General features: G+C 47.1%; 1 protein-coding gene across 5 annotated transcripts in view; it reads right to left on the reverse strand.

The window, feature by feature from the left end:
- CCDC149 (coiled-coil domain containing 149) overlaps positions 1–21,011 on the reverse strand; it is a 96,279-nt gene extending 75,268 nt beyond the window's left edge. For 2 of the 5 annotated variants that reach the window (XM_036227562.1, XM_036227560.1), the window contains exon 1: positions 7,178–7,295. Coding sequence is in view for 1 of the 5 variants with exons in the window: in XM_016154817.2 (XP_016010303.2) it covers positions 20,521–20,568 (48 nt within the window). In the remaining 4 variants the exon portion in view is untranslated. Of the gene's footprint in view, positions 1–7,177; positions 7,311–20,520; positions 20,634–20,931 lie in introns of those variants that run through there. The other 3 variants (XM_016154818.2, XM_016154817.2, XM_036227563.1) reach the window with 3 other exon arrangements.
- Positions 21,012–21,428: the final 417 nt, after the last annotated feature.

Consider the following 21,428-nt stretch of genomic DNA (forward strand, 5'->3'; position numbering starts at 1 on the left):
CACTGCAGGTTCATTCTTAGAGGTATTTCCTCCCCTCCCCGTCTCCTCTCCACCCCCCCTTTCTATTCTGTTACTGCCCTCTTCCTACCCCCTCCCCCATCCAGGAATACCTCCTTCCCCACCCAAAAAGCAGCTCCAGGTAAAAAGGATTCGACAATCAGAGTCAATTCCCCAACCTCAACGAAGTCACTCCCTCCATTCCCAGAACCCTACTTGCCCAGCGATCTCCGGCCAGGACCATCAGGACAGCTTCCTCTCGTCTCCCTACCTGTCTCATCTAGGTACCAGTCCCTTTGAGAACCATAAGTCGGGCCCTGCCACTCTTCTCTAAAAATGTCACCCTAAGGAGACTGGCCAACAGGAGCCCTTCGATAGGTGGCTCCAGTCCTTCTCGGACATTCCCCGCCTGCTGTGTTGCCATCAGTCCCCGCTACTGCACCCCACTCTCGCTCTCCCTCACCTCTCTCTGTCTTTATCCTGTCCTGGACCCAGCACACACATCGGTGTCTGGGAAGCCCTCTGCCTCCCTGTGGGCAGGACAAGAGCTGAATCTTGGTAGCCGCATGGCATTCTGGGTACGCCTTGATCACAGTACCACGCACTGCATCACGACCACCTGCCTGCCCACCTGTCTGCCTCCCCACAGCCTGGGGCTTCTGTGCAGCAGTATCGTTCACCTTTGCATCTCCAGAGTCGAGCACAGCTCCCGGCCCAGGGTGAGTGCTCAGTAAATAAGTGAGAAATGAAGGACTTTTTGTTCCTACGAAGCTGAAAATATATATATATATATATACTTTTTATATACTATAATTGTAATACATATTTTTAGTTAAGGTAGTCATCAATTTATTGTTAAGCCTAAATCTCTAAATCTCATTTTAGCATCATGCTTAGAAACAAAGGAAAAATTAAAAAGGCTAGTTACATAAACTAGATGTGTGTGTAGAAGTCAGGATAGCTCCTATACGATTGTCAAAATGGCATTTGTATTTAACCTCATTTTTATCACTTAAAACGAGCACCTCCCTACATCACATGGGCATATACTCAGTTCACCGTCTTCGTTTTTTAAAATCTTGCAGATTCACCACCCCAGATAGGCGTCGTACAGGTCTGTCACTTGGAGTTACACATACACTTAACCTCACCAAACTCGTTTTGGGCAGCTGCGGGGTAAAGGGCCACGTGGGGCTAACCACGCACTGATGTACATTTCGCTCAAGCCCTCCACGGCAATCCCCACCACCTACCACGACTCGCCCGGGCCTTCAGCAACGAGTCTTTCCCAGCCTAGTCCACACCCTCGTCTCCACTTATACAGCTTCCTGAGCATTTCCACAGCCCTTGTCTAAAGCTCTGTTCACCTCTGTAATTTTCAAATAACATTTCAGCAATTTCAAGTTGGGAATTTAACGATTCTAATGTCATTCTCTAAGATAGTTTAAAAAAAAAAAAGATCTATCTTTCTCAAAGTCATCATGGTGGTTTCCCCTCTCCAGTAGTACTCTCAAAAGGCAGACTGTGATGATTTGAATGCCTCAGGGGACATACCGGAGTTTAAGTTAAGTGAGATTTCGGGTATTTGGAAGAGTGGATAATGCGAACTGTAGTAGCTGGGGGGTATGTGGAAGTCACTGACAGTCTGGTTAACTCAAATTTTGAACAAGGAAGCTTTGCCTGAATGTCTGTTTCACTCCTGTTATTTCTCCTTTCCTCCCTTCTCCCTATCTTCTCAGTCTCTGCACTCTACAAAGAGTGGCCTATAAAGATGAGGAGGAAACGGGAGGGGAAAAGGTTGGCTGTTGACCATAAACAGTCTAGGAACCTCCCCCTTTTGCACAGCTGAAGAGAGCATGCATTTTTAAACATCATTACTTGCCTGGAGTGAATTTGCTGTCTTCCCATTGTTAGGCAGATCTGACCTTGCCTCGGGCTGAGGTGCTGATGCTGGGGCATGCAATTCTGGTTTGTTTCAGAGATGGGTGTTAAGGATGGAGCACTAAAATTCCCCAGGCACCCGAGGCTCTTCCTTCTCCATCCAGGTTGCTGTGGGCCTGGGATACACTGGATGTAGGCGACAGCTCACGTCACCAATCCTCACAGATGCAATGACATATGATATAACAGTCACAAGTGACACATAATGATAGATTCTCTGGTTGTTTCATTACATGATAACTTGGTTCAGCTCCAGAGGGCTTTTCTCATGGATGAGGTAACAGTAAAAAGTCAGCAAGGCATGGACAACTTTTGGTCAAATTGTCTTTAAAAGCTATCAAAACACTGTGCCTCATCTTCCCTTTGTCTCAAAAGGAAATCATAAAAAGACCTTAAAATCCCCACTATGGATGAGTTATAGCACCCTCTTACATATCTACCAGCTCTTAACCTCTCAGATCCGCCCCCCCACAAAACACCATGAGGCAGAGGGGACCTGTAGCAGTGCTTCCACTCTATAAACGAGGTACTGAGAGGCTCAAGAGGTGGCATTTGCCAGACCAGAATTATTCCTGGACTGTCCTTTAACAAAAGGTATTCAGGAGATACAGAGACAAAGGCTCCATTAATAGAAGCAGTGCAGCACCTGGGATTTAGAGTGAACTGTGGGTTTCACTACAATCACCTACCACGGGGCTGTGAGAAGCCACTCACCCCTCTGTGCGTCCGTTTCCTCTTCTATAAATGATGATATGAATGACCAGCATCATTGTGGAGGCCACTCAGTGCCCAGAGATGATTCAGTATTTCACACAAAAAAATTCATTCATCTTCATCACAACCCCCAAAGTTAAACATTGTTACTTCGTTTTACAGATGAGGAAACTAAGGCTCTAAGAGGTTAAAAAAAAAAATCATGTAGCTTATAAGTGGAAAAGGTGGAATTTGAACCCAGGCTTGTCCCATGCACCTTCTGCTACAGTGCCCTCCCTGCCTCTCTCTCAGAAGCAGCTAAGGATTGCATATGACAATAGATTTTTTTTTTAAAAAAAGCATGCAATAAATTCTAAAGGCACCATTCTTAGTAATTATCACAGCAATCAAAAGAACTGTGTCAGTCCTACTCAAAGAAAAAAAAAAAAACACTCCTAAGACTGTCAGCAGACCTTGCCTGTCTGAAAAATATTCTCTCTCTGCTGGGGTGAATAGTTTCACGAGAGAACCAGAGCACTCACGATGAAGATTCGACTCAAGATGAAGCATTTGTGCGAATACTCCCTGGCTCCCACCTCTCTGATACTTGAGTCAGGTGCAGATACTCTAAAGCAAGGAGGTGTTCCATCCCAGTCTGCCCCAAAAGACAGTCATCTGCGGACTAGAGATCTTGAAATCAGCCATGCAAATCCATCCCCGCTTTAATTATCCGAGTAAATAGAGCTCTTACCACCATATGCCAAGATTCTAATCAATCGTGATCATTACAGCTCCCCCAGCGGTTCTGTCTGGATGTGAACCACGGAGTCATCTCGCTTGGGCCCAGACTTCCACTTCTAGGATGAAGGTCTCCCCAGTGGACGCCTGTGGCTGGGAGCTGTTTTTCCCCCTGTCTCATATTTTTCTGAATATTGTTAATTTACTCCTGTGCTTCATCTCTGTCATTCTTACTTTCCACCAACTCCAGACAGTACTGATTATTGAAAAATTTTCCTCAACAAGAACTGTCAGTTCAGAACTTAGCCCCAGAGCATGAAGTTAGGTAGCGATTCATTCCAGAACATGAGTAGGTGTGCAATTCCAGTGATTCAAATCACTGGAGATTTCAGACAACATATTAAATTGTAAACATTTCTTAAGGTGGAGACAGTGTCCAGGTCTGTTTCTCTGACTGATAACTGTGCAAATGGGTTGATTATGTTAGTAAAAGGGTCCTGTGGGTGACCTGAGTTAATTATGGCTTTCGGGGAAGATGACAAAATCTTCATTGGCTACACATCACCAATAGACTTCAAGGCAATATTGGGCGTAATTTTGCTCACTGTCCTTGACGGCCAATTTGTCTACCACTACCCCTACCTCCATCATCACCGTTCATCAGGAGAGCATTTTAATGACAATAAAATAGGTTACTCCATTTTACTCTTCTCCAAGTATGGAATTGAGACCTGACATTTAAAAAGTTCCTTGGAGAAGGGAACACAGACATCACTGCTGCAGGCAATATCAGGGTCTAGGCATTTCGGTTTCAATAAAGAAAATACAGTGATAATCAGGGTCACTACAGATAGTAGCATCAAGATGGTTGACATTCCAAAAGGAAGATGAAGTTTCAGAGGCAGAGAGAACTAAAAAGGATACAAAGAGTAGCGGCTATCCCGGGTAAGACCCTGACATTCCTGGATTCTAATCCCTGCCCTGCTACATCCAGCTGAATGACCATGAACAAATTAATCTATCTCCACTGAGCCAAAGACCCTTGATCTATACAATGAGAGCCCTGATTGTATATACTTCATAGGATTTGTGAGATTAAAGGAGATAATGAAACAAGGTATTTAGCCCAGTAACTGGCATGCAGCTGGCATTTACTGAGAGGTATCTTTATCATCATCGTCATCATCATCCATAATCATCATCTTCATGGATTCACCAGGACTGGTTGCTATCCGCATTGTGTGGGAAGGCACAAAGACTAAAGTCATTACGACAAGTCCAAGCTTGATGGACCCAGATCCAGATATGACCATGAAAGCATCAGTCAAAACACAGATGGCAGACTCTCCTCTACCATTTACTGTTTATCAGGCACTGTTCTGGGCACTTTGCACACGTTAGCTCATTCTGTCCCCATAGTGAGACCTTATGAGGTAGGTACTACTGTGATCCCATACATACATATAAAGTGCTGGCCAATAAGCAGGAAGCAGAAGTGTCCTGTGGGACTTCTGGGAAGTTTCCTTAAGGGGAGGGCACACTTTTTTTCATGTCTTCCTCCTTCTTGCAATATACTGGTCCACAAAATGAAAAGTCTCACTCTTGGAATGGAGTGGCAAGCCAGAGAAACTAAAGGTGACTGGATAGCTGCATATCACCCTGAAACTGCCTACCTCCAAAGTTATCGTTCTTGAGAGAGAAATACATATAATTCTATCCTATTTAAAGCACTGTCATTTCTGGTATTACATTAAAATTAATCCTAAATAATATACCGATACTGCCAAATAAGTGATATTGAGGAAATCCGATGCCTTATAATGCAAGATATGAAATCAAATTCATATTAGAGCCCTATGTCACCACTGACAGGTGACGCTGTATATCCACAGCACAAAGTGTACAAGTACCATAATCAAGGTATTAAACTGAGTTTAAATGAAAGAGTATTTTTGCTCTGGCTCCATCATTCAAAATACAGCCTTCCTAAAAATGAGTATTTCACTGTACTCGGTTGGTTGGTTTACTCATTCATTCATTCACTCATTCATTCAGTCGGTGAGGCCGTGGTAGAGTGGGACACACTTTGGAATCAGAAAAACCTAGGGTTCAAATCCCTGCTCTTGCGTTACTCACACATTCCCTCATGTTTACTTATCAACTCTTGTCTGTATTCACCACGGCTATAAAATGGTGGTCATCCAGTGGCCCGCTGAGGCTGTTAGGAGGAATAAATGAAATCGCACACAAAAAAGCATCCGGCACAGGACTCGGCACATTAAAAAGGGTTCGATAAAACGTTTCCTTTTTCCTTCACGTGTGTGCCTGAACTGAACGTTATATGAAACATGCTTCGTGTTGTGCTTGGCACATGTGCTTAATAAATGGAAGAATATAAGAATAACTTTACTGCGATTAGTAATAATGATGCTAAGAGTAGCAGTGGCGACCAGAGTAGCGGTCCTAGTAATAGAGATAGTAAAATAACCAAAAGCTGAATCTTGAGAGTGGGATTTCGGAGAAGGATCCCAGAGGTGCGTGGTTAGTGCTACGTGATCAAGACCCAACGGCTCAGCATCAGGCAAGAGAGTGTTTCTGGAGACGCGTGGAATTTTTCTCCTTGTCGGTGCCTTCATGGCAGAGTCCAGTAACCCGAACAGCTACTTCCCTAGCCCACCAATGTCATCTGAAAAGAACCTCTCTCTACACCTGCCTGTGTTAAGTAAGTTGTCCAGTGAGTTTCTTTCCTCCCTCAAAAATGATTTTTTTAAAAAAAGGAGTTGAGGAGTGAGATGAACTAGCACCCTAGAATGTGCTCTGCTCTCGAGATCTTGGTACCACGTGTCAGGACGTGAGATGACCTCCCCAGGGCACAGGGGCGGGCGGGGCGTTCCTCATGACACACGTGGACTCAAAGAAAGAGCGAGTCAGGGAAGGTACAAATGGGCCACGCCAAGAGCCACAGGAAAGCCTCGAAGGCACTGGCCCTGCGGCCCGTGCTAGAGCCAAACAGAACCCCTGGTGTCGTCAGACTTCTGGGCCTTCTGACAGTGGGGAACAATGCGCCCAGTATTTCTGAGACGTAGGCTCGAAGTCCAACAAACGTATGGTTTGTCAGTGCCGTGGATGCCTTTATGACTGATGATTATGATGACAGCGATAAGGAGTTAGTGATGTGGAAGCTACACACTACTTATTGCTGAGTAGGAGAAAGAACCAGTTCTAAAAACAGCATACGGTGACAGACGGCAGAATAACGGTCACCCGGGGGAGAGGTGACTGGGAAAGGACACGTGGAGCCTTCTATATCTTGATCTGGGAGGCGGGTACACAGGTGCGTGCCCATGTGAAAACACACAGAGCGCTCACTGAATGTATGTTAGCCTTGACACGAATAAAAAATAAAATAGCGTACGACACCGACTTGGTTTTAGAAATGAAGGCATGGGAAAATGTCTGCAGTCAGCTCTGGGCACCGGAATTAGTTTTTTTTTTTTTTTCTTTTAAGTGTATCTATATTTTCTAAATATAAGGGGTGCAGGGAGTTCGTATTACTTGGCTCTTTGAAGTTACCTGCACCGTGACCCGGGGGTTTATCATGTCCAGGTCATCCTTTTGGCCACTCAATTTGCACAAACCTCTCTGCACTCCCAGATTTAGTCCATCATGGGCGGGGCGCCCACGGCTCCCTAAGGAAGCCCTTTGCGCTGGGGGCGACGTGGGCGGGAGTGAGGAGGTGACTCCTCGGCACGGGTGGGTTCTCTCACATGCTCCGACAGGGCCGGCTCACCTGGCATACCTGGCTCACCTGCTTTTGGCCTACGAGCAGCAGAGGTGGTATCCTGACAGGCCTGAAAGTTATGGTCACATGGGCCGGTTTCTTGACACCTTCCAGCCCATATTGAATTCCGGGCAGAAATCTGGAACTGGACCAGAAAAGTCTCTTTTCAGTTCAAGGTCTTGGGTTTAGCGCCAGGTCAGCTGATATGAGTGGGTGGAAGGTCTGAACCCAAAGTGTCCAATGAGAAAACACCTAACTTGGAGTTTAAAAGATGGGCTTCTCTTGCCAAATGACCATAAAGAAGCTTTTTTGTCTATAAAATGAGGACCCTACCCCCTGCTCATTCTAACTGATAAGGTGGTTATAAGGATCAGATAAAGGAACGTAGAGAGAAGCTATGACATCCTGTTGGACTTTGCACCCCAACTTTTAGCAAAGTGCCTGGGGCATAGTAAATCCTCTTAAATATCAGTGAAATAAAGACAAATGTAAGGAGTTACTCTTCTTATTTCTCATGATGAGAAGATGACCAGAAGAACCAAAGGAATGGTATCATGTCTTGTGTAAGAGTCAACTATGGGTGGCAGATAATCTTGGAGCAAGCTTCAATTCCAGTCCAGAGCAGAGCTAAGGCTGGCATGTGTTCAGACACAACACAACACAAGTCAGAGACCTATTATAGGAAGTGGATCTTTATAAGCAAATGACTATTCTCAAGCAGTATATCCGATACAATAAAATTCCGGTTTGGAAGAAAGGAAAAGAAGGGAGAGGGAGTGAGGGAGGGAGGGATTTTGACTAATAGTAAATTCATAAATCCCTTAGAGCTTAATAAAAGGAGATTTGACTTACGACCTGTAAAAGATTACAATCTCTATTTTGAAACTCGGACGGTCTGTGAGATCAAATGGATATATGAGGACTTTGGGGGAAAGAAACGGATGAGGATGCTTTTGTCCCAACAAAAACAAATGGCTGTCCTTGTTTTAATTCAGTAGTTTCTCAATTCAGGTGTTAACTGAGAGCCAAATAGGTTTGTCATCTCTTTTCAATTTGTTTATTATGCACAGGACTTTGCGCTGGGCACAACGGGTGATTCACAAATGAATCAGCCCTTTCTTGCTCTCAGTAACTCCAGGCTAGATAGAGGTGAGGCGAGAACACAAATACTTCTAACATCAGGCATCCAGGCAGACACTGGTCACAGAGGTGCGCTTAGATGCTATGGGATCGAGAAGGTAAGGGAGCTTCCAGGCGGGGGGCACGGCGGTCATGACCAAGCCTTGGAAGAGAAGTGAGGAGAAGTAAGAGAGCAAGCGTTGCAGGCAGAGGGCAGGGCCTGAGGAAAGGCCAGGTGCATGGAAACCCAAGGAGGCTGTTTGCCAGGAGCACAGGACATGTGAGAAGGAGAAATACAAAATACAGTCAGAACGTTTGGTTCGGATGAAAGTAAGAAAGGTCTTAAATAACAGCAGACTGAACCGAAGTGAGAGCCAACAGGAGCTTGCGAGGTCTCTGAGCCAGGAAGGGTCAGGACAGAGTTCTGCTTCCAGGCACCTGAGCAGGCAGTGATGGCTGGGATAGAAAGGTGGAGGGAGATGCAGGAGGCGAGAAGGCTGATGGAGGCGCCCGCAGGAAGCCATGCGGGAGAGGGTTTCCAGTTGCTTCTTTGTGAGCAAGTGCTGTCTCTTTTCCTGAATGCCGCCATTGGCTTAATAAGAAAGAGGCTTATTCAAAACCCCAACGAACGAGGAAAGGAGAGTGGTCAGCAGATGGCTCGGAAGACCAGAGAGGGGTACAGACAGATAGGGAGGGGCCAAATTATCAGGGCAGAAGCCTGGACACGAGAGGGATGCAGAGTCAGAAGGTGATTAACGGGGGCACAGAAGAGGCCACAGAAATGGAAAGTGCTCAGGAAATGACCGAGTAGCTACCAACTTGCTGGAAGGTGGGGCGCCGCCGGAGGCTATCGGGAAAGAAGGAAAGGTACAGCTTGACCCTGACGGCGCTCACCAGGCTGGAGCAAACTAAAGAGCAAATCGGAACTGGCTAAAAAAAGGGAGTCCCATCCCTGCCGCCTCTAATATTGCCGTGGCCATGGGGTCTGCAGGTGGCAGAGCAAGCAGATATGTCAATCTGCACCCCAATCGATATGAATTTTCAACGGCATCATCTTGACAGCCAGCAGCTGACACATTACCTCCCTCTGCAGAAGCACCTCTGAAGGCCTGAGAAGGGTTTTGCTGAAGCCCGGGCAAGGACAGGACCATCACCTCAGCTGTAGAGGGTTGGGGACTTTAACACACACTTTCACATCATCTCACTTTATTCTCATCTTAAATGAGGGACGCGAAGCAGATATTCTTATCCTCATTGTATAAAGTCCAGGTCTGGAGTAGTCAGATTTGTCCAAGACCATGCGGTGACCTAGTAGTGGAGCTTGAAGATTTGTTAAACCCACTGCGGTCTGAGCCAGGAAGCTGGCCAGGACACTGGGCATGGGCTGGGGGCATGTAGACACTCACTCCCAGCTCCTGCAGGGCCAAGATCAGCCTGGGGGAGCGGTTGGAAGAGGGGCACACCAGCCGGTGAGCAGGGCTGGCTTTAAAGAGAGTGTTGCAAATGGCAGGGTAAATTCTTTCCTTCCTTCTTTCCTTCTCTTTATTCCCTCCCTGGCCCCCTCCCTTTCACAAGTACCCGCTAAGTGTCATGTGCTTGGCACTGTGCTAGACATCGGTGAACATCGACCTCTCTGAGGGTCCCCCAGACTCAGGAACCCTGTTACCTTGCCTTCTTATCCTGCCAACAATCCCACTTGTTCCAACTGAAATATACCATCCACTTCCCAACCTCTGGAGGCCCAAGGAAGGTGGGAAACCCAAGCAGAGGATATTTGAGCTGGGCCTCAAAGTAGAAGGTCACCTGTGGATGTAAGCACAGGCTTAGAGATGTCTCGGGGTAGGGAATGACCTGGTAACAGTCAGGAGTTCTGCAGAGAGTAGGGGAGGTAGTAAGCATTTGGGATGGGGGGAGCTACTGGGGACAAGGAGGCAACGGGGCCCTTGGAGACTAACTGACAGGCTGGCTCTTGCTTTAGAAGCTCTGGAAAGACATCCGAGAGCTTTAGGAACAGGAGTGGTAAATCACTTCAGTGCTTAGAATGACAACTATTGTAACTGCATAGAGGAAAGACGATCTTAGAAGACATTGCAAATATTCCCCGGAGAATGGAGAATTTGGGCCATGGAGGGATTGTGGGAATGGTCACATGGAGCACTTACCTAAGGATTTGTATTAAAGCAGAAAATATGGGCCTCAATGAATAATTAAATTGGGGGGGGGGGTAAGTTGGGAAGAAGAATCAAAGAAAACTCCACAGTGATGTTAATTGAGATAAGACAAAAGAAGGAAAAAGATAAAAGGCAGAAGGCAGAGGGATGAATTGGGTTGAGGGCACGCTGAGAGAGAGGTGCCTGGGGGACATGCCCAGTGGCCGCGAGGAAGGACAGAGAAGCCCGGCATGTAGGGGAAGAAGAGTGTAGTGTCAGAGGCTACACAGCCAGGTGTCAAGTCGGTCGAGGCCTGAAGAAAGACCACTGGGTGCGGCAAGTAGGAGGCTGGTCTTGGGTGGCCTTGGCAAGGGCATTGTCAGGACCAAAGAAGAGGCGGAAGGCAGACTCAGGTGGGTTGAGAATGGATGAGAACAAGGAGACAGAGGTGCAGGTATTGGTACAAGTGGCCAGTGCGTCCGCCATTAATAAAGCTATATATCCTCGACTTCCTTTCCATAAATGAGCATGCGAAATCAACGCAGAGGCCATGCAAATGGGCTGGAACCAGGGCGGTTCTGAAATGCTATGTCAGCATCCTCACTCAGGTCCTGCTCCTCTTCAGCCACAGCACGAAGCTCATCATTCTAGAATTCCTGTCTCCTACCCCAACACAGGAAGTCACAGTCCCTTCTCTCAGAATCTCACTAATGTGTGTCGGAGTTAAGATCCACACGCAGAGAATATCCCTTCCTCTCAGGGCCCATTAAGTGCTGTGTGAATGGTTTAAAACCTAAGCCACATAGGGAATAGGACAAAGAGCTCTTTCAAGCATGGCTGGCCATGGAGGGTTTTATGATTTTATGAGGAATGCGGGCATCTCTTCCACCTTGAAGGACTGATAAAGGCTGTGGTCAGGGAAGAAATGGAAGGCCACCTGAATGAGGTCATGGTGTGAGAATAAGGTAGGAGCCAGAGTGCATGACTGATCAGCTTGGCTAGAGCAGCCATTTATAAAAGGAACAATGAGACCTGAGGCTATAAAGGTCAAGGCCAGCTTGAGAAAGGTCTTGAATACCAGCAATGGGGACTTTTAAGTAAGAAAACCTGGTGGAAAGTGTTTAGTTTTTTTAAGGTGGCTTAATAGGTCAGTTGTATAGAGGGTAGACTGGATTGAAGACAACCTGATATCCTGAACATAACTATGATGTGTTAGGATAAAATAGCATAAGATAATGGAAACGGCAGACTAGACGAGGTGAAAGGAAGCTGGGGGGATTCCGAAATAAAAACTCGACCAAAGGTTTCTGTTCCTTGGGGACCAGGTAGCACCTACCACTGGCACCACTTTACCTGATGGGCCAGGGAGAGGTGCAGGCTCTCCATTGAGCCAAGTCCTCTACCATGAGGTACCCAAAGCCCCAGTACAGTTTTATTGGTGGAAAATCAGGCAGTGAGTAAGAAATGTCATTCGCTCTGGCCATTTCCATTCAGGGACTAGCCAAAGTCCTTTTCTAATCTTCAACCAATTATTTTATTCAATGTGTAAGTCAGTAAATTAATTTTTAACATAATAAGAGTAGAAATTGTCAATTTTAGAGGCACATATGCGAATTTCCCTGCACAGGAGAGAACATGAATCCCATTAGTTAAAAATAGCAGTTGCGCTCACTTTCCCCCACATGCTAATTTTAATAAACTTACTCTGAAATTAGCCTGCCTCTATGAAGATAGCTGCTCATCAAAAACGTTCCCAGTAAGCACTAAGCTTGCCTTATAGGAGTTCAAGTGCTCCCAGGAAACTGTGAACAATGCGGAGTTCTAAATGGAACTCATTTTCTGCTCGCCAGACTCGGTCGCCCCTGCCACCCGCCAAGGGTTACCTTGGACTCATTCTAGCTCATCTTCCCAAGCCAGTTGGCTAGGAATCCTGTAGGGATCATCCTTTAAAAATCTTTCTTGTAGCTCTCCCTTTTTCTCTGTTCCCACTGATGCCGTATCCTCTTATTACCTCTTCAAACACCAAGGCATTCACGCATTCTATATTCACTGAGTACCTACAAAGGACAAGGCACAGCTCTTAGTGCTAAGGTCACAAATTAATAACACCTGGTCCCTACTCTCAAGGAGTTCTAGATCTTTTGAGTCCAGTGGAGAGAGACGAGTCAAGGATTAGTTAGAAAACCACATGATAAAGTGGTATGATATCAGGACAATAGGGGTAATTTGGGAATGTTGATGGCGAAAGAAGAAAACTAGATTACTAGTCTGTCTCTCGTCTTGTCTTTTCCTGATTCCTGGCAGAGTTACCAATTTCTCTTTATTTGGGAAATAAAGGCTCGGCGATTACTGAGTTCAGTGGAAACAAATCTCCCCCAAGCATTTTCATCAACTTGTATTCTAGCTTAAAAAAAAAAAAAAAAAAAAAAAAAAAAAAAAGCATTCAGCACCTCCTTGTTACCAGCTACATTAGAGCACACCCTTCTGTCTTGCTTTTGAAGTCATTCCCTCTCTGATGCCCTTGGCTATCCAACCGTCATGTCTGCTAAACTTCAACCCACGAGTTTCCCGTTTCGGTCTTCATCTGGAGCATGACTTCAGACATCAGCCACCAGCTATTCACACCTGCTTCCTGGCATGACGACTCATACCCTCTGAACCAAAGGAGGGGGCCAGTTCAAGTGCCACTTCTTCTCAGAAGACTTTTCCTACTTTGAGCCTCACCAAGTCCCTACGTATGTGTCTAAAGTACATCATTCGCTATTGTGCACCGTTTTTTCATTTAACACTAATATTAATATCACCGATACTTTGAAATATTAACTGATATCCTCCTACCTGTCCCTCTTGCCTCCATTTCCTGTAACCCTTCCACTGTTTCTCCCCATATACGTTTCTGCCCTTTTAGACGCCAGAAGTCTGCCTTTGTGTTCCAAGGAGATAACACGGGTAACAAAGTTATTGGCTTTTCAGTTTTGAAAGCCTGGTCCTTAAGACATCAGAGCATGGAAGAGTCTGCCAGTATCTCCCATCTCCATGACCCCTACAAAAGACTACAAAAGATTTCAGAGTTGGAAAAAGGGCAAAAGCAGAGTTCAAGGAAGGAGAACTTGGTTATCGGTGAGTCTCTAAGAGTAAACACTGAGCTTTGCCCAATCAGCCTGGGGTGAGGAGAGCGAAGCAAGAACTGGGGGACCAAGGAGGAAGGGGGTGTGGCTTGTTGTGATGGAAACCTGAGGGGTTGAGAAATTGAGGAGAGGCGAGGAGTAAAGCTCTCTACAACAATGGCTGTCTTAAATATCCATTCCCCTCTTTTTCAAAAATTAGATTTATTGAGGCAAAATTTACATAGAAAAAAATTCACCCTTTTTGGGTATACAGTTCTATGAATTTTCACCAGCTTATACAGTCATGTAGTCATCTCGCCATCTAGGCATAGAATGCATCCATCGCTCCAGAAAGTTCCTGCGTGCTCCTCTGCAGTTGGTCCACTCCCCCGACTCCCAGGCTCTGGCAACCATCAGTCTGTTTTCTGTCTTTTAGTTTTGCCTTTTCAAGAATTTCATATAAATGGAATCTTACAGTAGGTACATCTGAGTCTCTGGCTTCTTTCAGTTACCGAATGTTGTTTAAGATTCATCCATGTTTTTGCATGGACCAGTATGTTCCTTCTCAATGCTGAGCACGGTTCCATTATAAGAATATAGCACAGTTTATTCACTCACTGGTTAATGGGCTTTGGGATCATTTCCAGTTTTCAGTAATTATAAATAAGACTGCTATAAATGTTTAGATACAGTGTGAACATGTGTCTTCATTTCTCTTGGGTAAATGCCTAAGAGTAGAATTGCTGGGTTCTTTAGTTAGGTGTATTTTTGACTACGAAACTTTTCAAAAGTGGCTGTACCATTTTACATTCCTCCAGCAATGTATGAGACTTCCAATTGCTCTGCATCCTTATCCACACTTGGTTTATCGATTTTTTATTTGCTTTTCCACTCTAATAGGTGTGTTGTGCATCTTATTGTGGTTTTCATTTACGTTTCACTAATGACTGATGATGTTGAGTACCTGTTCGTGTGCTAATTTGCCATCCAAATTTCTTTTTGAGTGCAATGTCTATCTAACTCTTTTGCTTGTTTTTAAACTTAGGTTATTTTCTTATTATTGAATTGGGAAAGTTCTTTATATATTCTGAATATGAGACATGTCTTCAGCACACATTTTCTCCCACTTAGTCTGTGGCTTGTCTTTTCATTTTCTTGACAGAATCTTTCTAAGAACAGAAATTTTTAATTCCGATAAAGTCCAATTTTTCTTTTTCTTTTTCTTTTTTTCTTTTTTTTTTATGGTTTGGGTTTTTGTGTCCTATATACCCTTCTCACTTTTTAATCTCCCAAATTTTTGAAAGATCACCTCAGATGGTGATAAGAAGAACTTTCCCAAGCTTAAGCTGGACATGTCCAACTAAAGACTGCCTTGCCTGGCCTCCCTTGCAGCTAGGTGTGGCCATGTGGCTATGCTCAGACTAATGAAACAAAAGTAGAAGTGATGTGTACAACTCTCCAGTCACCCCTAAAGAAAAGCCTCTTGCCTGTACTCCCCCACTCACTCTTCACCTAGATCTCTTTCTCTCTCTCCCTCACTCCTCCTCTTCCCATGGGCTCAGACAAAAATGTGGTGACAACCAGGTTTAACCATACCATTAAGGACTACCTGCTAAGTCACAGTAGAGTAACAAGATGGAATAAACCTGGGTTCTCTAATGACTCATAGAGCAAGGGTGCCCTCTCGATGAACCACCACACTGTGACATGAAAGGCACCTACACAGCTACCTGATTTAAAACGATATATTTGGGGGGCTAGAGATCTTGGTTATAGTGACTTCGAGTTTAACAAAGACACCTTTCTTAGGAAGTATAAAACAATCCTGAGTTCCCCGGACCCAGCCAGCCATTGTGTGGTACCTCTATGTAGATGGCACAATAGTTTCCCCAAATTTCCCTCGCCTCAGGAGTGATTCAGGGGCAGGAGAATAGGACCTTGCCCCCGCCTTGGAGCAAAGTCCCTCGATGCCCAGAGCAGTGAAGGAGCACCACATCAACTTGTTCTTCATCACCCGAGGTAGGATGGGTGTGGTACAGACAGCCGAAGGGCCAGAAGGAGGGCGCAGCGTGACCTCCAGTGACCAATGACAAGATGCTAGATTGAAAAAAGGAGCATGTGGCTAAACAAAAACAGCCCAGACAAGATGCGTGCCCTCCACCCCATCACCCCTGCTGATGGCTGAGTACTACTTAAGCCCCCTAGAATTTAAATACAAGGTCAGGGAAAGAGAGAGGCATGACTCCAATCCAGATTACATTTCTTCCACTCTTATGATGGGAATTAGTAATCAAAATTAAGATGTTATAGCAAAATAAAGAAGTTTTCATTTTGGGAACACCTGAGTTTGTGTCCTGAGGGTCACTTTCATTGTACTAATGGTCACTAAACACTTACTACCTTCCAGGTGAAGAGCTAAGCACTAACAAGCATTATTTCATTTGAGCCTCACAATTATAGCACCTATGAGGTAGGTATTTTATTATCTTATTTAAAGATGAGAAAAACGAGGCTCAGAGAAGTTGCACAGTGTAGTGATTCTATCAACACCCATTCCTTTTCTGGCAAACAGCTCCCACTGTCCCAAACCACTCTCAGTCCATATGGTCCTGGGAGGGCCCCATGAACAGCTCCCTAATAAGGCTCTAGGGCAGAGGTATCCAACCTTTTTTGCACCAGGGACCGGTGCTCCTATGAGAATCTAATGCCTGATGACCTGAGGTGGAGCTGAGGAGGTGATGCTGGTGCTGGGGAGCGGCTGCAAATACAGATAAAGCTTTGCTCGCTTGCCCGCCATTCACCTCCTGCTGTGAGGCCCAGTTCCTAACAGGCCTCGGCTCCTCCTGGGGGTTGGAGACCCCTGCACTAGGGGAGATGCTTCTTGTCTCTCTGGATCCTGACAGTGGCCAGCGAGCTTTGGCGTTCCTTGGCTCGCAGCTGCATGCCTCTAATCTCTGCCTCTGTCATCACATGGCCTTCCTTTTTCTGTGACTTCACCTTGTCTTCCCTCTGCGCATCTGTGTCCAAATTTCCCTCTTCCTTATTACAAGGACACTGGTCACTGGATCAGGAGCCCATCCTAATGACTTCACCTTAACCTGATTACCTCTTTAAAGATTCTTCTTCCAAATAAGGTTGCATTCACAGATAAAGGGGTAAGGACTTGAACCTATCTTTTTGGGGACACAATTCAACCCACAACACCAACCAGAAAATTCTCTCTGAGCTAAAGCACTCTAGGTTGGGCTTTTGATCGTTTGCATCAAGAGAGCGGTAGAGACAAGACCCACGCCCAGGTCTCAGTCCACAACCAAGACCCAGAGCTGTGCCCTAAACCACAGGGCCGCACGATGTGCCCAGTCAATCGCTCTCTTCCAAAAATCAGTGGCTCTGCTTTGGGTAGAGGCGCAGGGTTAACTGTCTTCTTTCTGCCTCACAGCTACTGCATGCAACACTCTCAAGGAGAATGAGTGTGATTGCTATCTAATTAATTAACCAAAATTCAAATAGTGAAATTGAATTAGGCATGGTTTATCATAGGGCAGTAGGCGGAGAGATGACCAGGATTTTTATCTCGGAAATAAAAAGTTATTGATTGTCCGCACGGCTGCATGTCAAGGTTTTCCCGATTTTGAAAGATCGCCTCAGGTGGTGATAAGAAGAACATTTCCCCCTCCCCACATATCTAATTTCCAGAACAGAACTCCAGCCACGCTGCTTTCACATGCATGGCCGCGTTTACTTCGGGGCCTAAGAGGAGGCTGTAATTTCAGCTTGTTACACTAAAAATATGAAAATAACTGATCTCTGTAGGATCGTGGTAAATGAAAACTGCTTCCTAGAGGCAAGCCAAGGAAGCAGACTGATTGAATGAGAGCACAGGCTCTGGGCAGGACGGGCGACGGAGTGCGGATCCAGGGTGGGAGGTAGAAACCGGGACTTCAGCAGGAATAGTTGTGAGCTCATCAAAAGGCCCATCTGGCCCGGGCGGATGTCAGAGGATGTCCTCTCCAGTTCCTTTAGCTGGCTTCCAAAATCACTTTGAGACACCAATGGCCGCTGACCACACTCTTTCTTGAATCCTATCTGGCTGAGCACCGGACAGCTCTCCACACCGGGCCTAGTCCACACCTGGCCAGTTGAACTCGAGGGTGCAGAGGAGTCACCTGGGTAGCTCGGTTTGTGAGAAATGCAGATTTGGGGCTACATCTCCAGGCACTTTCACGTCCTACGTGTATCTATTTCCTGTGCCCGCCACAACAAATGACCACAAACTGAGTGGCTTAAAACACAGAAATGTATTCTCTCACAGTTGTGAAGGTTAGCAGTCTAAAATCAAGGTGGTAATAAAATTAGTTTTTTTTTCTGGAGGCTCTGAGGCAGAATGTGTTCCAGGCCATTCCAGCTTCCAGTGGCTGCCGGCCACCCTTGGTATTCCTTGGCTTGTTGCTGCATAACTCTCATTTCTGCCTCTGTCTACACACGGATGTTCTCTCGGTGTGTCTCCGTCTTCACATAGCATTCTCCCTTGGATCTCTGTGTCACGAATCTACCTTTGGTTTCTTTTGTAAGGATACCATTCATTAGATTGAGGGCCCATCCTAAATCTGGGATAGCCTCATCCTAAGATTCTTAACTTGATTCTATCTGCAAAGACCCTATTTCCAACTAAGGTCGCATTCATGAGGTTGGACGGTTAGGGCTCAGACGAACCCACTGGAGCGGAGCGGGGGCAGGGAGATATTTCAATCTGCTACAACAGATCTGGGGAGAGACCCAGAATCTTGCATTTTTTGCCAAAAATGCAAAGTGACTGCTCTCAAAATGACTCTGATGTAGGTGATTTGTGGATCACATTCTGAAAAACACTTAATCTATTTGCTGAGGATTCAAAAATGAGTAAGACGTGGTTCCTGGGTAACCTGCTGTCTAGTGAAAAATACAGACAGATGAACTGATGATTAAAAACACAAAGTAAGGTCTAAAGATCCCAAGCCCCAGAGACAGACAGACCAGGGTTCCAACCCTGTCCCCTCCAGCTGTAAGGCTCTGAGCAAGTTCCTTAGCCTGTCTGAGCCACAGTCTCCTTATCTGTAAAATGAGAAAGAATTTCTACCTTATACAGCTATGAGACGAGGCCACGTAAATTGGCTGACATCAAAGACAGACTCGAGAAATAGTTATGAGCCATTGTGAAGGCAGAAGGCATACGCACCCCCCAATTCCTTGCTGTGTGCCTTCCATATGCTAAGCCCCTAATGAAGGCCTATGGAAGATATTAAGGCATACATCTGGAGAAATGGGGCTGGCATTGGCAAGACAACTCCGGAAAGACCCACTTCAGGATGTCGACTTACTCTACAAGCAGTTTTTGAGCACCTGCTCAGTGTGTAGGCCCTTCGAACAATGAGCAAAGTAAAACGCACAGCCCAGCTGGGAGACTGCTAGGTTACAATACAACGCACCTCCTTCTTTCGGCTTTTCATCCTTCATTCCGTTCTTTAATATCCCCTTAGTGTTAGTGTGACTCCCCTCCCAAACCATACCACATGCTCCAGGAGTCCTTTGAGGGAGGAAGGAGTTCTCTCTTCTTCACCACTCAACCCCAAGCACCTAGCAATGAACCTGACTCCCAAAAGGCATCTGATAAGCAATTGTTAGCATAGTGAATATTCTGCTGCTCTTTAAGTCCAACACTGGACTTCTATGAAGAACTACCTCCAGCCTCCTTGACTACTGGGTATGATTCTCAAGAGCCTGAGAGAAAAGATGCCCAGAGGATCTGTCCCCTGACAGAAAGCCTGAGGAGACGAGGACAGGCTGTAATACAATACCTCATAATTCTGTGCAGTTAGGAGTTTTCATCTACTACCCAAGAGTAAACTCAACTAGGGGAGAAGATATGACATCTCATTCCTCTTCAGAAACATAACGCTTTGCACATACTAGACATTAAGTACTGTTATCAGGCTGACCTGGAGGCTCAGAAAATGATTAGAAGAAAAAGACAATACAAGGTTTTCCTTCCAACACCCTGCAAGGGAAGGGAGCAAGCAAACCATTACACCTGCACGTATGCACAGGAGTAAAGAAAAAGAAGCCCAACGTGGGCCTTGGGGTGGAGAATAATTCTCAGGAGAGAGAGAAGAGAGAATTTCTGGTGGATGGTCAGCATGGCTAGGTAACATGGGTAACTAACTGCCTTCACAAACGATGGAAGTCAGGACAAGCAAATTACCTGTGATAAGGAGACGCCAGCACTCCTTCTCACCTGGAGAAGTCAGGCAGCCCCCACCAGTCCAAAAAACTCTTAGGGTGGGCTGAAGAGGGAATGGCGCAGGAGTCCCAAAACAGACCTCAGGGGCGTTTATGACAACACAGAGGGGCATGGTGACCTCTGCTTCCACAGGTCGGTGACTTTCGCACCTGTGGTTCACGCCTTTGATAAATGGCTCACCACCTTACACATAGTAGGCCGGCGGTAAACACGTGTTAACTGAAGTGAATAAGTGAATGAATGAAGGCTACGGAGGACCCAGCTGTCCCCCACCCAAACATCTGCGCAGGTAATTCCACCTGGTCCAGGTGTTACTCGGGCCGGATTTCCCCCCTGGCACCACCTTGCAGCTTCAGCACTGGGTGTCCAATCGCTTGGCTCCAAAACAGTGGTGAACAGGAAGGCAGGTGTGACTTGGCTCCTGCTCCCGGATCCCGGGCTTCTCTCTCCAATCCAGAGCCAAGCCCAGCCGGAGGGAAGTCCCCTCCCCAAAGGCTGGCACCTGATGGCGTGGGAGAGAGTGGCCCCGGGATAGACCGGAAAGTGCGGGAGGAAGGGCGCACCGGGCGGGTCGCGCGGGGGCAGCGCGCTGCGGCGACCGGGGGCGCGCACCCGCGCGTCCCTGCCCCGGCCCGGGCCCCCGGGGGCGCGGGCCCGGGGCTGGCGGCCGCCCGGCGCGGCCCGGCCCGGCCCGCCTGGCCGGCGCCTCGGCCTCACCTCGCTCACCAGCCCCTGCCAGTCGCTCTCCGTCCGGTCGCTGTTCATGGCCGCCTCCCGCAGGCGCGGGCCCGCCGCTCGGTCGCCGCCCGCCTCCGCCGCCACCTCTTCCTCCCCGCGCGCCGCGGCCGTCGCCGCCCCCGGGGCCCGCGAGCGCCCCGCGCCTCCGAGCCGCTGCGCCGCCGCCTCCTGCGGCCGCCGCGCTGTTGACTCAACGTCAGCCTCGGCGGGAGGAAGGGGAGGAGGAGCCGAGGCCTCCGGGGGCCGCGGCCACGGCCCGGCCCGGCCCGGCCCGGCCGGCCCGCCCCGCGCTTACCCGCCCGCGACCTCCACCCTTGGCCCGCGCCCGGGCTCCTAGCGCAAGGGCAGCCCGGGTCTCAGCCCCGAGGAGACCCCTGACCCCGGCATTACCGCTCTGCAGTGCGGGAGGCGGGCGGGGCAGGCACCTGTGTGACCCCCTCGGGAAGCACATCCCCGGATCCGGCCGTTCCCTGAAAGCCATCAGGCTCCTGCCGCTACGGTATAAGCCCCACCGGAGCAGGAGGCTTTGCTGTGTTCTCTGATGAATGACAGCTACAGGGCCTGGCACATAGTAGGTGCTCTACAAAGATTTGGTGAACGCATGAATGAATGAACCACGCGTAATATATTTAACATTGTTTTTCAAGCTACTAAGGTTTACTTCTATTTATTTCTTAAATTATCAGCTGTCATAAATAGAAAGCAAGTGTAAAAATTGGAAGTAAAATGATATTGAATTCTAAATAGAACCAAAGGCTCTGAGTGTGATGTTTAGCACACGGCAGGAGAGATACTCTAGACGTAACAGCATCAAACTGTAACATCCTCTAAGAGGAAGGACTTAAAGAGAATGACAGTGGGCAGGGCAGGCCAGGTTCACCCATGAG

The sequence above is a fragment of the Rousettus aegyptiacus genome, unplaced genomic scaffold, assembly GCF_014176215.1.
Source record: "Rousettus aegyptiacus isolate mRouAeg1 unplaced genomic scaffold, mRouAeg1.p scaffold_m13_p_10, whole genome shotgun sequence".
Lineage (NCBI taxonomy): Eukaryota > Metazoa > Chordata > Mammalia > Chiroptera > Pteropodidae > Rousettus > Rousettus aegyptiacus.